Below are 13,517 nucleotides of genomic sequence, written 5' to 3'. Positions count from 1 at the left end.
TGTATCAAACAAATAAACGAAAGATTATTTGTTATTAACTAGCATCAGTTATATTACCTCTAATGTAAATTAGAAAATCATATACTGATAATATACAACAATGCCAAGGTCTCTAGAAAGAGGTTTGGTTAAGTGATATTTACGTTCCACGTGGTTGAGTAAGCAGTCCGATGGTGATGACTTCTTCTAATGGTTTTGCTGGGAGACAGTGCAGTGAAGAAAGGAGCTGGAATCTGTTTCAACAGCCTTGAACACGAAGATCTGTGGGATGCCGATCTCCTGGGGCACCAAAGGGTCCTAAAATCTGGAACACGCAGATGAGGCCCTGAAGAAGGTGCAGAAGGTCCTTAATCTGGAACACGCAGACGAAGGAACCTTGAAGTAAAGGTTTGCTCTCCTGAGCTTAACCTTGTTGCAAATGTCTCTGTGTGTCTTCTGCCTCTTTGGACCAGACACTCAGAAGTTGGTCAATCTGCTCTGTTCTCTTTAGCATGGAGACTCGGGACGTGCTGTAGTCGTCTCGCTGGACTAAAACTCTGAACGTAGTGTTGGTTAATATCTCTTTCCTCACAGGCTGGAGGCTCAGAACGTTGTCGTATCTGTCACTGCCTCACAAGCTGTAGATTCAGATCCTCGGATCTTGTGTTGTCTCTCTGGTTAAACCAGAGGCTCAGAACTTGGTTGCTCTGTCACAGTCTAATCCTCGGCGGACAGACTCAGAACTTGGTGAACTGTTTGTCTCTCGGATGTGGAGACTCAGAACCTGGTTGCTCTGTCACAGTCTAATCCTCAAGGGACAGACTCAGAACAAGGAGTGTCTATTGAAAGGGTACCTTTATCCTTTTCCGAATAGGAGGAGATTGCAATTTGGCGCTTCTCCATTCCAGTGTTGCAATTGGCTGCTGGCATCAGAGAGGGCACAAAGTGTGGCCCACCCTTCTTTCCCCTGTGGAACTTATTTGCATACTGTACACAGTTAGAAGTCTTTAAAGGGTCTTTAAAGTTCATCAATGCATTTCTCACTTTCCAAACCACCATCAGAATACCCTTGACAATATACTAAACACATAGACACCAAACATGATGGAAAAAGATTGAACTGCCATGTGTTCATTCATTTGTTCATTAACAGCTGAGTTTGTGGAAGATGTTGCATTACAAATAGCTGTCACTGAGAATACTTATTTCTCTGAATAAGTATGAGATGGATATGTGTAGTTTACATCAGTCTTAAGGTTTCCAAACATAGTTGTGAATGGATTTGGATGGATCAGTTTTGGTCTTTCTTTGTTTCACCCACTACTGCTGAGGTCCCGAGGAATGTTTATGGCCGTCACAAATCAGGCCAATAGGGATCAATCTCTAGATGGGTGAAGGGCAGAAACTGCATGTGGACCAATGAGAAGTCCTGTCCTTCCTGGGCTTGGTACTAGAGGTCTTCTTCTTGCCCTCAAAGAGGTGTCTGGATGTTGTCCAAGCATCTTTATCTGATGGGTTGGACATCTTGTTTGTGCTAGTCCAACAAGATCCAATCAAAATGGAGCAAACCTTTGTCCACTGTTATGGGCAAAGAGGGGCCCGGCCATAAACTGGGCCCTGGAATTCTGGTGTCCACTACAGTAGGAAACTCCAGTTCTGCATTACTAACATCCTTTCACAGGATTTGTATTGCTGTTTCTTGGCACTAATGGCACAGAAATGACATAAAGCAGCTTTATGTATACTGTATATATACTGCCCCTAGAATGTATTCTCTTTATGCCTCTCTTACTGTACTTTTATTCGTCCTTCTTTTATCATCTTTATACTATACTTGATTGAATACTGAGAGAGAGAGCAATGCCAACAGAAGCGTGAAAAATAGAGGTCAAGAAGATATCAAATGAGACATGAAAGATGAGGTGGGCTGACGGGGAGGGGGAGAAAAAGAGTGACGGCGCAGAACAAAGTCCTGTACCTTTCAGTGTCGATTATCACTGGCAGACGACGCGACATGACAGACAAATGAGTGAGCTTTTAACAATCTCAGCACTTTACTCAACGCTCTGCCTCTTTTCCTTTTTCCTTCACACACTCTCTCTCTCTCTCTCTCTCTCTCTCTCTCTCTCTCTCTCTCTCTCTCTCTCCCTTCCACCTGTCCTCTAGTCACCCTCCTCCTCTTTTTCCTTCTCCTTCATCCTCCTTTCTAGTCACTCTTTATCCTTTCTCTGTTTTAGCGTGATTCATTGGCACAATAAATACTGCTGTGAAGTTATAGAAAAATAGTGCAAATGCAGTAAACAATTAGTATTAACAAATAAGCATGGTGAATAAAAATAAATACATTAATGTAAGAAAAGTAAAATATAGTAGTATTAAAATAGTCAATTAAAAAAAGCAAATATTAAAGAGTACATAACACACACAGTTTCTGCCAGTCTCATGTTAATCTTGAGTACCTACAGAGTAGTATTGCGTCCTTCATATCTCCGAAGAGTCTTTAGTTTTATCATATTTATAAAAGACCAATACGCTGGACCGATTCTTTCCGGAAACACCCGAGCTCATGCAGTGCAGGCATGCAGTGGGAGGAGCTGTAGAGTCACCAGCACACACACACACACACACACACACTTCATCATGGCATTATCCCTTGATAACTCAAATGCCAACAAAACACAGTCATTTGATGCAAGTTCACTCATGCGAAACAAACAAACACACATGCAGAACTCCGTTGCTGCTCCTGAAAAAGGAAACTGTATCCACTGTTTCCTTAACACTGGGTTATTTGGGAAGCTGAACAAGGTGATGTTTACCTCGCAACCAGAAACACACTTCTTTAGTGACACTGTTGATTTTGTGGTCTCAAAACAAAACGTCAGCACTGCCAGTGGCTTCCATAAACCGAACGAAGCTGGTTGATGGGTGCGCTCTTGCTCTCGCTCTGGTTGATGTGCAGGCGATCATACGCGAGAAGTGTCCATACATGCAATTCTGTCCTTTTTGACGTCAAACTGGGCCATATTAGAAAAAAAACTTCTGAAAACTTTCTGAAACTTATTTAAAACCCGAAGGAGTGTATTTGGCACAGAAATACACTGTCTTATACATTTAAACTCTTTAACAGTGTAAATAAGTCATAACTCGCCGCAGTAAAAAGTCCCTGCTGAAACATCCTCCCTCACATCTCCCCCTCCCCCCTATTGACAGGAATGAGAGAGGGAGGGGGAGATGTGAGGGAGGATTTTTCGGTTGGGACTTTTTACTGCGCCGAGTCGAAGTACTCTCAGAAGTGCTATTCCGCCATACATTATAGTTCTCCTTTTTAATCCGCTAAGAAAAGCGGCACGTTTTATTTTGTGTCACCATACTTGATCGTTCAACTATTTGTGTAGCTGTATTTAAATAGGGAAAACATGGAGGTTTTTGGTCGCTTCTAACTTGATCTCTGTTTGGTATCATAGTGAATGAACTGGGCTCAGTGGGCTAAGCTAAATGCTATCAGATCGTCATCACGCGTCAGAGAGATTAAGTGCACGCACTCAGACAAGAGAGGTATGTATCAACTCGCTTTAGTTAAGGGAATAACATAGTTTAATATGAAAAAGCGGTGAAGTATCCCTTTAAAAATATATATATTTTCAAATGATAAAATAAATAATAATCGCAGAAAAGTAAGTCAAGTGAAAATAGTAGTATTAAAAAAACAAATAAATGGTTTTATAAAGTAAAATAAAATCAAACAAAAGTCAAGCAAGTTATTAAAGGGAATAACAATGAAAGAAAAAATATATATTTGCCCATAATAGTGCTACTGTTTAGTGATGGAGACTCATTCTGAAGTCATCTACCGCTCACGCTCTCGCTCTGTCTCTGAAAGCTCTCTGAATAATGAGACATGGCACACCAGGACTGGCCCTAATGTGAAGACGGTATTTATGAAATAATGAATAATGGAATGAATGAGGAAAGAAAGTGGAGAAGAGAAAAAGAGAGCAGGCCATATGCTTTTGTCCCTCTGTTGTCAGTTTGAGAGGGACATTAGTGCTGTGAATATTTGATGAAGTGTTGAATGAACTATCTGCTTCCCCACAGTTCAGAGCAAAATACTAAAATATCTGAACCCCTGCTTGTGTATATGTATGTTTTTTAAGCATTTTCAAAAATGTATGAATTTCCCATGTCACTGTTTATGTCTATGTGTAAATACGTGAATTATTTTTTGCAGGTTTGGGCCTGGAAGGAGAATGTGTGGGAAAAAGAGAGAGGGACCCTGTTGGAGAGGTACACAGTGGAGCAGAGCAGACCTGCATCACAAGGGGGCGCCGTTCTGTCCACGCTCACCATCAATAATGTCATGGAGTCAGACTTCCAGTCCACTTACAACTGCACGGCATGGAACGCCTTTGGACCAGGAACCATGATCATCACCCTGGAGGAGACAGGTCAGAAAAAAACAGTGGCAGATGCAGTACCCATCTCTCTCAGATGTAGCATCCATAAGCATAATACTCTCTCTCTCTCTCTCTCTCTCTCTCTCTCTCTCTCTCTCTCTCTCTCTCTCTCTCTCTCTCTCTCTCTCTCTCTCTCTCTCAGATATAGTATCCAGAGGTATATATACATATAATACCTCTTTCTCTTTATCTCTCTCTTTTAGATATAGTATCCAGCAGTATATATACACAGAATACCTCTCTCTGTCTCTTTATCCATCTCTTTCAGATATAGTATCCAGAGGTGTGTATATATATATATATATATATATATATATATATATATATATATATATATATATATATATATATATATATATATAATACCCATCTTTCTCTCTCTCTTTCTCTCTCTCTTAGATATAGTGTCTGTAGATATAGTGTCTGTGTCTTTCACTCAAATACATAACAGCTATAGATATAATTCCTGCCTCTCTCTCAGATGTCTGAAGTTGTCTTTCTCTCAAATACATAACGGCCTGCCTCTCTCTCAAATACAGTGTCTGTAGGTGTCTTTCTCATATATATATGGGATTATACCCGTCTTTCTCTCTCTGATATAGTGTCTGTAGTTATGTTTCTTTCACATAAGGCATTCAGACATAATACCCATTGCTCTCTCTCTCTGATATAGTGTCTGTAGTTATGTTTCTTTCACATATATAAGGCATTCAGACATAATATCCATCTCTCTCTCTCTCTCTGATAGAGTGTCTGTAGGTATCTTTCTCTCAGATATAGTGTCTTTCTCTAAGTTATAATGCCTTATGCCTATATATATATATATATATATATATATATATATATATATATATATATATAAAATACATGTTTTGTTATTTTTCAGACACAGCATCTGTAGATATCTCTCATAATCCCTGTCTCTCTCTCAGAAAAAGTAGCAATAGATATTATATCTGTGTCTTTGCATGTGTAAAGCTTCTATAGGTTATATAAGTGTCTGTGTTTAATACCGGTCGGTCTTTCTCTTTCTCTCTCGGGTATAGTGTCTGTATGTTTTATACCTTTCTCTCTCTCAGATATAGTGCCTGTTGGTGTGATAGCAGGTGGATCTGTTGGATCTTCCATTTTGCTTCTGCTGCTCCTGTTTGCTCTGATATTCTATCTGTATCGACAACGCAAAGGCAGTGAGTACACTGTGTATATGAATGTGGCTCTGTGTGTGTGTGTGTGCATCTGTGTTTCATGTTCATTTGTTTGTGATGAATTTATTCAGTTTATCACTGGGCTTTAGATTCTAGAAAATACATCTACATGTGCATTAAAAGGATATGCTCTGGAAGTCAAATGAGTGGATGTAGTTTGGTGCCGCCGTGTGGCTAGAAGAAAGAAAGGAAAAAAGACTGTCAGGAACTCAAAAGGAAATGTGAAATTAAATGTATTTATTTATTTAAGTCTATTTTTCCATGTACCTTTTTGTGCATTATAATTTATTGTCATGACAATTAAATAATGCATGTGTGAAATGAAAAAAGTGAGATATTTTAATTATTTTAAAATATGCTGATTTTAAACATAATTTTGTCCAGAAACGAGAATCATCATCAGAGAGAATTGTAAACTACACATTTCAGTATTGACCATTTGGCAAAAGTGAAAATTTAGGCTTTAATAGATTAAATTGCTTATTTTTGCATTTAGTTTTTTTATCGAAGCTTTTACACCAGCTATTATCAAATACAAAATATCAGTTTTAATGAGATGTGATAATGATTTATGTGCCCTACCTTTTATAGAACAGCCTGTTAACACAAAGGTTGTAAGTTCAGTCTGAGGAAACAATAAAATGACAATCTTGCTTTCAGGCCAATGCTGGCTGTGTTTTAACGGAAGTGTTAAATCATTTCATTGATGATACGTGATGTGAGGCATTGTGTCAGTGATCTGTCATGTTTCCAGGTCGACGTGGAGTCACGCTGAAGCCAGACATCAAGGTGGAAACGGTCAACAAGGAGACTCACAGTCTTGAGGAAGAGGCCGCCAGCGCTTCAACAGCCACGCGAATGGTAAAGGCTATGTATTCTGTGAGTATCTATAGCATAAATTAGAGTAGCAGGCTGTCTGATCTAACATCATTTAGACTAAGTCTGACATACTATTTTATCACTATAAAATATAATCAAATTGACTTCTAAAATGCTTCTCAAAATATATAAATTGAGGGCGACAGAGTTTAGTTAGTTCACATTGATGTTTTATCCTAACAATAGAGAAGCATCTTTCTGCCACATTGGGCTGGTTAGCCCCGCCCACAGTCAAATTTCATTGACTTAAAATCCTGCTTCACGTACACTACTGTATAAAAGTTTGGGGTTTTCTACTATAAATACAGTAATATTTTGACATTTTATTTCAATTTAAAATAACAGTTTTCTATTTGAATATATTTTAGAATGTAATTTATTAATTTATTTATAATAAATTGAGATTTAATGCAGTATTGCTGAATGAAGGTATTCATTTTTATCAAATATAATTTTTTAACTGACCTCAAATTCAGTGGCAGTATATGAAACATTAAAGGTGCAGTGTGTGAATTTAAGTCGCGATAGTTAATAAATCAATTAATCACACGATTAAAAAAATGAGCTCGATAATGTTTCCGGCTGCGATAACTTCCATTTGCCTGCTTGTTTGTTTTCCTTGTCGCTCTCGCTGACTGCGCCTCGTCCATTTGGGGAAGTTTATACTCGACACGCAGCTGGGTGAGAGTCTCCGTGAGAGGTCATTCTCGGCCAGTGCTTCTTCGGTTGCGGAGCAGCACGCAAAGTTACAAAATTAAAAGTTAACAAAGTTAAAAGTTAGAAAAAAAGGGGTCTCGTGTGCGCACCCTCGCGCTCGTGCGGACGCGTCGAGTATAAAAGCTTAAAGCTCCACTGAAGTTGGCAGTTTGATAAATGCAAGGTAATTCTTCAGTTACATCTTTATGTGCTAAAAAGGCACATCATTTCTGTAGAGATAGCAATACACAATCTCCTTTTTTTGCCATCATTGTCAAGTTCAGTTTGTGCATGATTACATGATATAATTTTTTTTTAAATACTGTATCCTAAATTGTGGATAATTAAGCTATATGTCATATGCTGAATTACATTTTCTGGAGTGTTAACGATTAAAAGAAAAAAACTTTTTTTTCCGGACAAGCACATTTTTTACTCTGACAAGTGAATGAACGATTTACTTGTCCAAAAGGACAAGCACATGAACATGCTTAATGTCAAGCCCTGCATATGCTTAAGTACATTTCTGGAGTGTTAGCGATTAAAAGAAAAAAACAACAAGAGCCATATAAAAACCAAAAACTGTGACCCTAAAACCGTGATACGAACACAACCGTGGGTTTTGTGAACCGGGTGTCGTCCCTAATATACACCTAAAACACAATCATCTGTTGCAGTTTTCATCCATTTTATGTAGTGGATAGGGTATTTATTCAAGTGCAATTTTTGTAAACAGACTGAGAGTCCATTGCTTTTATCGATTTGGTTGTCTTGTTCATTTATTGTGGATATTTAAAATGTTTTTTGTTATCAGTGTTAAATAGTCTTTAGAAATAAAAGTTTATTGATCTTTGAAAAGGTGTACCTGCATTTTTATGACATTATCATTATTTTAGATGAAAATGGTCTAAGGACGACAATATTATCGTTTATCGCAATAATTTCTTGGCCAATTTATCGTCCAGCAAAATTTGTTATCGTGACAGGCCTAATCTAGCAGTAAGGTTGTGCAATCCCCCAACGCTCACAGCCCTTTTTTCGAAACACATAGAGAAGCTACAGGGGCAGACACAAAACAAAAATGTCGTCAGAGAGAGCAGAGAGTGACTAGTAGTGATGGGGCGTCGACTCCAAAAGTCGATTCCTCGACTCTGAATAGCCCCAGAGTCGGGGTCGACTCCAGTACAGGAATCGACTCTCGGTGTCGACTCTGTTTCTGTGTCCGAAATCGCTCTTGTTTACTGACTCTCTCAGCTAAAGTGCATGGAAGTTGAGTGTACTATAAGCAAGGAGTGAGGTAATACACCGCGTCAAAGAGCTGTCGCAGAAACTTTGTCACACACATTAATTTGAGTGCTTACTTTAGAAATAGAAAACAATCACTTTATTTTGACTTTATTTTGTAATTATAGGCTTCCATACTAGCTTTAGTTTAATTGATGGTAGGCTATATATTATTGCAATAAATACAGATTTTGTTTCCCATGGTTGTGTTCATTAAACTAACCATAAATCATAAAAATACTAACATTAAAAAGAAGAACGCATAGTGTTCATTATTTTATGTATAGTAAAAGATCACCTTTTAAGACAATGATCGTGTGCGTTTAGCGCCATCACTCGACAACATCTTTTTTCGTGACTTTTCCTATGTAAAATTATGTACTGGCAATAGATACAGAAACGTTGATAGCCACGAAAGTCATCGCTGAATTGAACTAATTTGGACGGCCACGCTAAAAGTGTGCGGTTTTAATAAGAGGATTTTAGGACTTTGTGTCGGGGGGGAATAATTGAAGTGTGTAACAACAGCAATTTTGTCTGATTTCTAACCCTGTTTTGATGTAAAGTAAATGGAGTCGATTTCATAGACTCCCACAGTGGAGTCAATTCCAAAAAAAACCTGGAATCAAACACCCCTAGTGACTAGCGCTCTGTAGAGAATTTTGTCCGTTTAGGGCTACTGTAGAAACTTGATGGTGCAAAATGGTGAATTTACTGTAAGGGGGACCCACGGTGTATGAAGATAGAAATTGATCCTTCTAAGGTAATAAAAACACAACGGTTCATTATGTAAGGTCTTTATACACCACTGAAAACAAAGTTATGTGTATTATTTTGAATTTCTGTCAATAGATACTACATAAATACCACACACTGCACCTTTAAATTGTTGTAATTATATGCCTGTGTATATCATTTCTGCATTTACTGTGGGCAGAAAAAATACAGATTCCTTTCAGTGTTTATTAGAATATGGTGTAACTGTCAAAAACAAATCTCTACAATCACATTTTCTAGTCAGACTTGACCAAAACTGGACTTGACCAATTTCGGCCCAAACTAAAGCGTTTACATGAACTTTCAGTTCTATTACTGTAACTATCAAACTATTACAGCGCATATAAATGTTCTTAGTGAGTTTAGGAGGTGCTATAGGAAGAATCCCTATAGAGTAACGACAGCCACTTTTAGCTTTGTAAAGTGTCAGGTCTGTTGGGCCATTTCTGCTTATTTTTATCCACAGCTGTAAAAGAGAGAATGACTGATGGTGAAAGACTTTCTTGCCACCACAAACTAAAGAACATCTGTTCTACACCAATTCTGATAAAGCTGATATCCTGTTTTCCTCCCTCTCTCTCTCCTTCTCTTCCTCCCTCTCTCCGTGTGTGTGTTTTGTCGTTTGATGGTTTAGTTTCTTCCCTCTGTCTCCCTCTCTCCCTCCACCCAGCCCTTCAAAGATGACATGGACCTAAAGCAAGACCTCCAGAGCGACACGCTGGAACCCAAGGTGGAGGAGTATGAGCCCAAGGTAAGGAACAGCAGGTCTAATCTTATGATCTTTTGTGGAATCCTTTTTGAATTCCAGTTTAGTGTTTATTGTGCCAGTTTAATATGTGGAATAGGTTAACACAGCAATATCAGCTCAACCAATGCTGTGAGATTAGGACGGGGCTTCTTTTTGCCTGACAACGATCAAGCATAACATTATGACCTAATATTTTGTTAGTTCCCCTTTTGCTGCCAGAACAGCCCTGATCTGTAAGTTGTGAGGTGGGGCCTCCATTGCTTGTTCAGCACATCCCACAGATGCTTGATTGGATTGAGATCTGAGGAATTTGGAGGCAAAGTCAACAGCTCAAACTCGTTGTTCTCCTGAACCATTTTTGCTTTGTGGCAGGGCGCATTATCCCGCTGAAAGAGGCCACAGCCACCAGGAAATACCATAATACTTATATGCACTTTTTCCATGAAGGGTGTACATGGTCTGCAACAATGCTTAGCTAGGTGGTATGTGTCAAAGTAACATCAACATGGATGGCAGGACTCAAGGTTTCTCAGCAGAACATTGCATAAAGCATCACACTGCCTCCGCCGGCTTGCCTTCTTCAGTGTGCATCCTGTGCTCCCCAAGTAAGCGACGCACACACACCTGGCCATCCACATGATGTAAAAGAAAATAGGATTAATCAGACTAGGTCACTTTTCTCTATTGCTCTATGGTCCAGTTCTGATACATGTGCCCACTGTTGGTGTTTTTGGCGGTGGACAGGGGTCAGCATGGGCACCCTGACTGGTCTGCAGCAATGCAGCCCCATACGCAACAAAATGCAATGCACTGTGTATTCTGACACCTTTCTATTAGAACCAGCATTAACTTCTTGAGCTATTTGAGCTACAGTAGCTCATCTGTTTGATCGGCCCACACAGGCCAGCCTTCGCTCCCCACGTGCATCAATAAGCCTTGGCCGTCCATGATCCTGTTACCAGTTCTCCACTGTTCCTTCCTTGAACCACTTTTGATAGATACTGACCACTGCAGACCGGGAACACCCCACAAGAGCTGCAGTTTTGGTGATGCTCTGACCCAGCCGTCTTGCCGTCGCAATTTGCCCCTTGTCAAACTCGCTCAAATCCTTACGCATGCCCATTTTTCCTGCTTCTAACACAAAATGTTTACTTGCTGCCTAATATATCCCACCCACTAACAGGTACCTTGATGAACAGATAATCATTGTTGTTTCCTTGGTCATAATGTTATGCCTGATCAGTGTGTATATATTTATTTATTTTACACTGTATATAAAGCAGACATATACCCTAACTAGTGCATCAAAGTTAAATATTATGTTTGTAATTTTAGGATCCCACCAATGGTTACTACAATGTTCGAGCTACAACACATGATGAGGTCCGTACTTCTACACGCTCCCTGCTGTACCAGGAATTCCGCCCACCAAATCCCGCTTCAGTTTCGGCATCAGCTGGCGGTCCAGTGGCCAACATTCACCCTGCGCCCCCTGGCCGCTATGAGCCCCGTCCCGCTTCCCGAATGGCTCACAACACATATGCCCATTTTAACACCATTGCCAGGGCATCACAAATTCAAGCCCCGCCTAACCCTGTATCCAAGACTACAGACTATTCTGGAGACCGTGGCCTGCTGGAATCAACCAATCCGCTGGCTTTTGACAGCTACGCCTATTCAACGACACCTCAATACAGGTTAGGCTTTGCTCCACCTTTGGAGGCAGGACCAGCTTATGAAATGTATCCTACGGGACAGGGAGTGGGGACGAGTCAAGACGCTAATGTGGGAAAATACCCCAGCTCCGCCCAATTTCCATATTCGACCCCGCCCACGGAATACTCTCAGAGACACACGCAAAGAATGCAGACTCATGTGTGAAAAAAACACGCTTTTCCCCACACAAAAAGCACTTCTGTTAACGCAAATATATGGTACACACTCTCATTTTTACACAGTCTTACAGTCTAAAACACTATCTCCAACACAACTTTATGCAAACACACACTGCGTTTTCTACCTTTACAACAAGATGATTAAGAGAAAAAAGTGCCAAACTAGCTTACTAAATGACTGCAGCAGAAGAGGAAAACACAAGAGGTCACAGAATTGAGTGGAGAGAAAGCATCTTTCCCTCTCCTTTCCAACATATTCTTTGAAGAAGAGGGGTTGATATGGAAAAAAAACAATCATCTAAAATCTCAAATGATGTCGGCACCATAATGGGACACTGCAAAGCAGCCAATTTTCCCTGTAATTCAGTAATGTTTTTTTTTTTTTTTTTTTAGAATAGCCAATAAAAGGCTGGAGGGCACCAGAAGCCATCAACTATTGGGTGTAAAGCCCAGTGAAAGCCTGATCGCTATGCACTGGAGTTGACACTGGACCTGTTTAGATCTGTCCCATCACTCAACCTAATAAAATATGATGTGTATTAAATTATGGGAGTTGCGGGTGGGCTCACACTGATTGTATAATCTACAATGTGATATCGCAGAAAAAGTCAATCAGTTGAAGAATACTGCAGGTGTCGACAATCGCTTGTGAAATAACTCGCCGTACGGCCCGCTCACCACTGCTCACACTGCCGGAGCTCCTCGTAGGAATAGCTGTCCGCTGCCAGTTTGAACTCTTCTGATAGGACGGACACGTGAGTATCTGGGTAAACGCCACCAGTGCTTTTAACTCTGAAAGCTGGAGTTTATGTAACATTTTAGGATTTTTTTAAACAAATGGATGCTACTCACAGAGTGTCAAAGTGAGCTTACAGACTCTTCTCTGAACACACGCTCTGCCTCCTTCCAAGAAAACCTCACGAGTATTTGATGCTTTGTGTCTCTATGTGTGTGTGTGAGAGAGTGTTTGCTCATGTGACGTGAAGGAAAAAACTGAATGTGATGAATATCTTTCTCTGAAGTGTCCATGTGTTTGTCCTTCACACTTTCACACAAGTAGAGTAGAGTGCTTTTCCATATTTGTATCTGAACTAAATTGCATTTGAAGGCGCTTTTATAGTATTTTTCTAAGATGGTGGTAAGGGGTCAGAGATCGAATGGTTTTTGGTATAAGCAATGTAAAGGAGAAAACATTTTTTTATGTTCATGATTTGTACATTTGTCTAAATTCTGCAAAAATATGTTTAATCAGATCGTAACAGCAAAGTTTAAAATCATATTAAAATGGAAGCAATTTAAGTCCTGAGTTGATGTAAAATCTCTTTTATGCTAAATAAAGGGCTTTTATTATACGAGCGCAAAAACCTTGGCAACTTTTGCTCTACGAAAAAGGATCAGTTTGTGCAAATTATGTTTCTGCTCTTGGGTTTAAATCTGGATTGATTTAGGCTTACTGTAATTCAATTTACAAGACTTGGCTTTTGGTCTAAACATTTTTGAACGTTCAAAATAACAATCGATACAGTTTGGTTTAACAAATTAGCAAATGATCCGTTTAGTCAGAAATAAAGTTCTGACAAATCTCCAAACCTGCAGT

General features: G+C 39.5%; 1 protein-coding gene across 4 annotated transcripts in view; it reads left to right on the top strand.

Moving 5' to 3' along the window:
* kirrel1b (kirre like nephrin family adhesion molecule 1b) overlaps window positions 1-13,507 on the top strand; it is a 73,161-nt gene extending 59,654 nt beyond the window's left edge. The window contains exons 11-15 of one of the 4 annotated variants that reach the window (XM_067452608.1): window positions 4,211-4,427; window positions 5,516-5,623; window positions 6,396-6,502; window positions 9,948-10,028; window positions 11,361-13,507. In XM_067452608.1, coding sequence (XP_067308709.1) covers window positions 4,211-4,427; window positions 5,516-5,623; window positions 6,396-6,502; window positions 9,948-10,028; window positions 11,361-11,906 — 1,059 coding nt within the window. In that variant the 3' untranslated portion in view covers window positions 11,907-13,507. Of the gene's footprint in view, window positions 1-4,210; window positions 4,428-5,515; window positions 5,624-6,395; window positions 6,521-9,911; window positions 10,029-11,360 lie in introns of all 4 variants that reach the window. The other 3 variants (XM_067452606.1, XM_067452607.1, XM_067452605.1) reach the window with 3 other exon arrangements.
* Window positions 13,508-13,517: the final 10 nt, after the last annotated feature.

The sequence above is a fragment of the Pseudorasbora parva genome, chromosome 9 (assembly GCF_024679245.1).
Source record: "Pseudorasbora parva isolate DD20220531a chromosome 9, ASM2467924v1, whole genome shotgun sequence".
Lineage (NCBI taxonomy): Eukaryota > Metazoa > Chordata > Actinopteri > Cypriniformes > Gobionidae > Pseudorasbora > Pseudorasbora parva.
The sequence above is the reverse complement of the archived record's forward strand: the minus strand, read 5'-3'. Positions and strand labels throughout refer to the sequence as shown.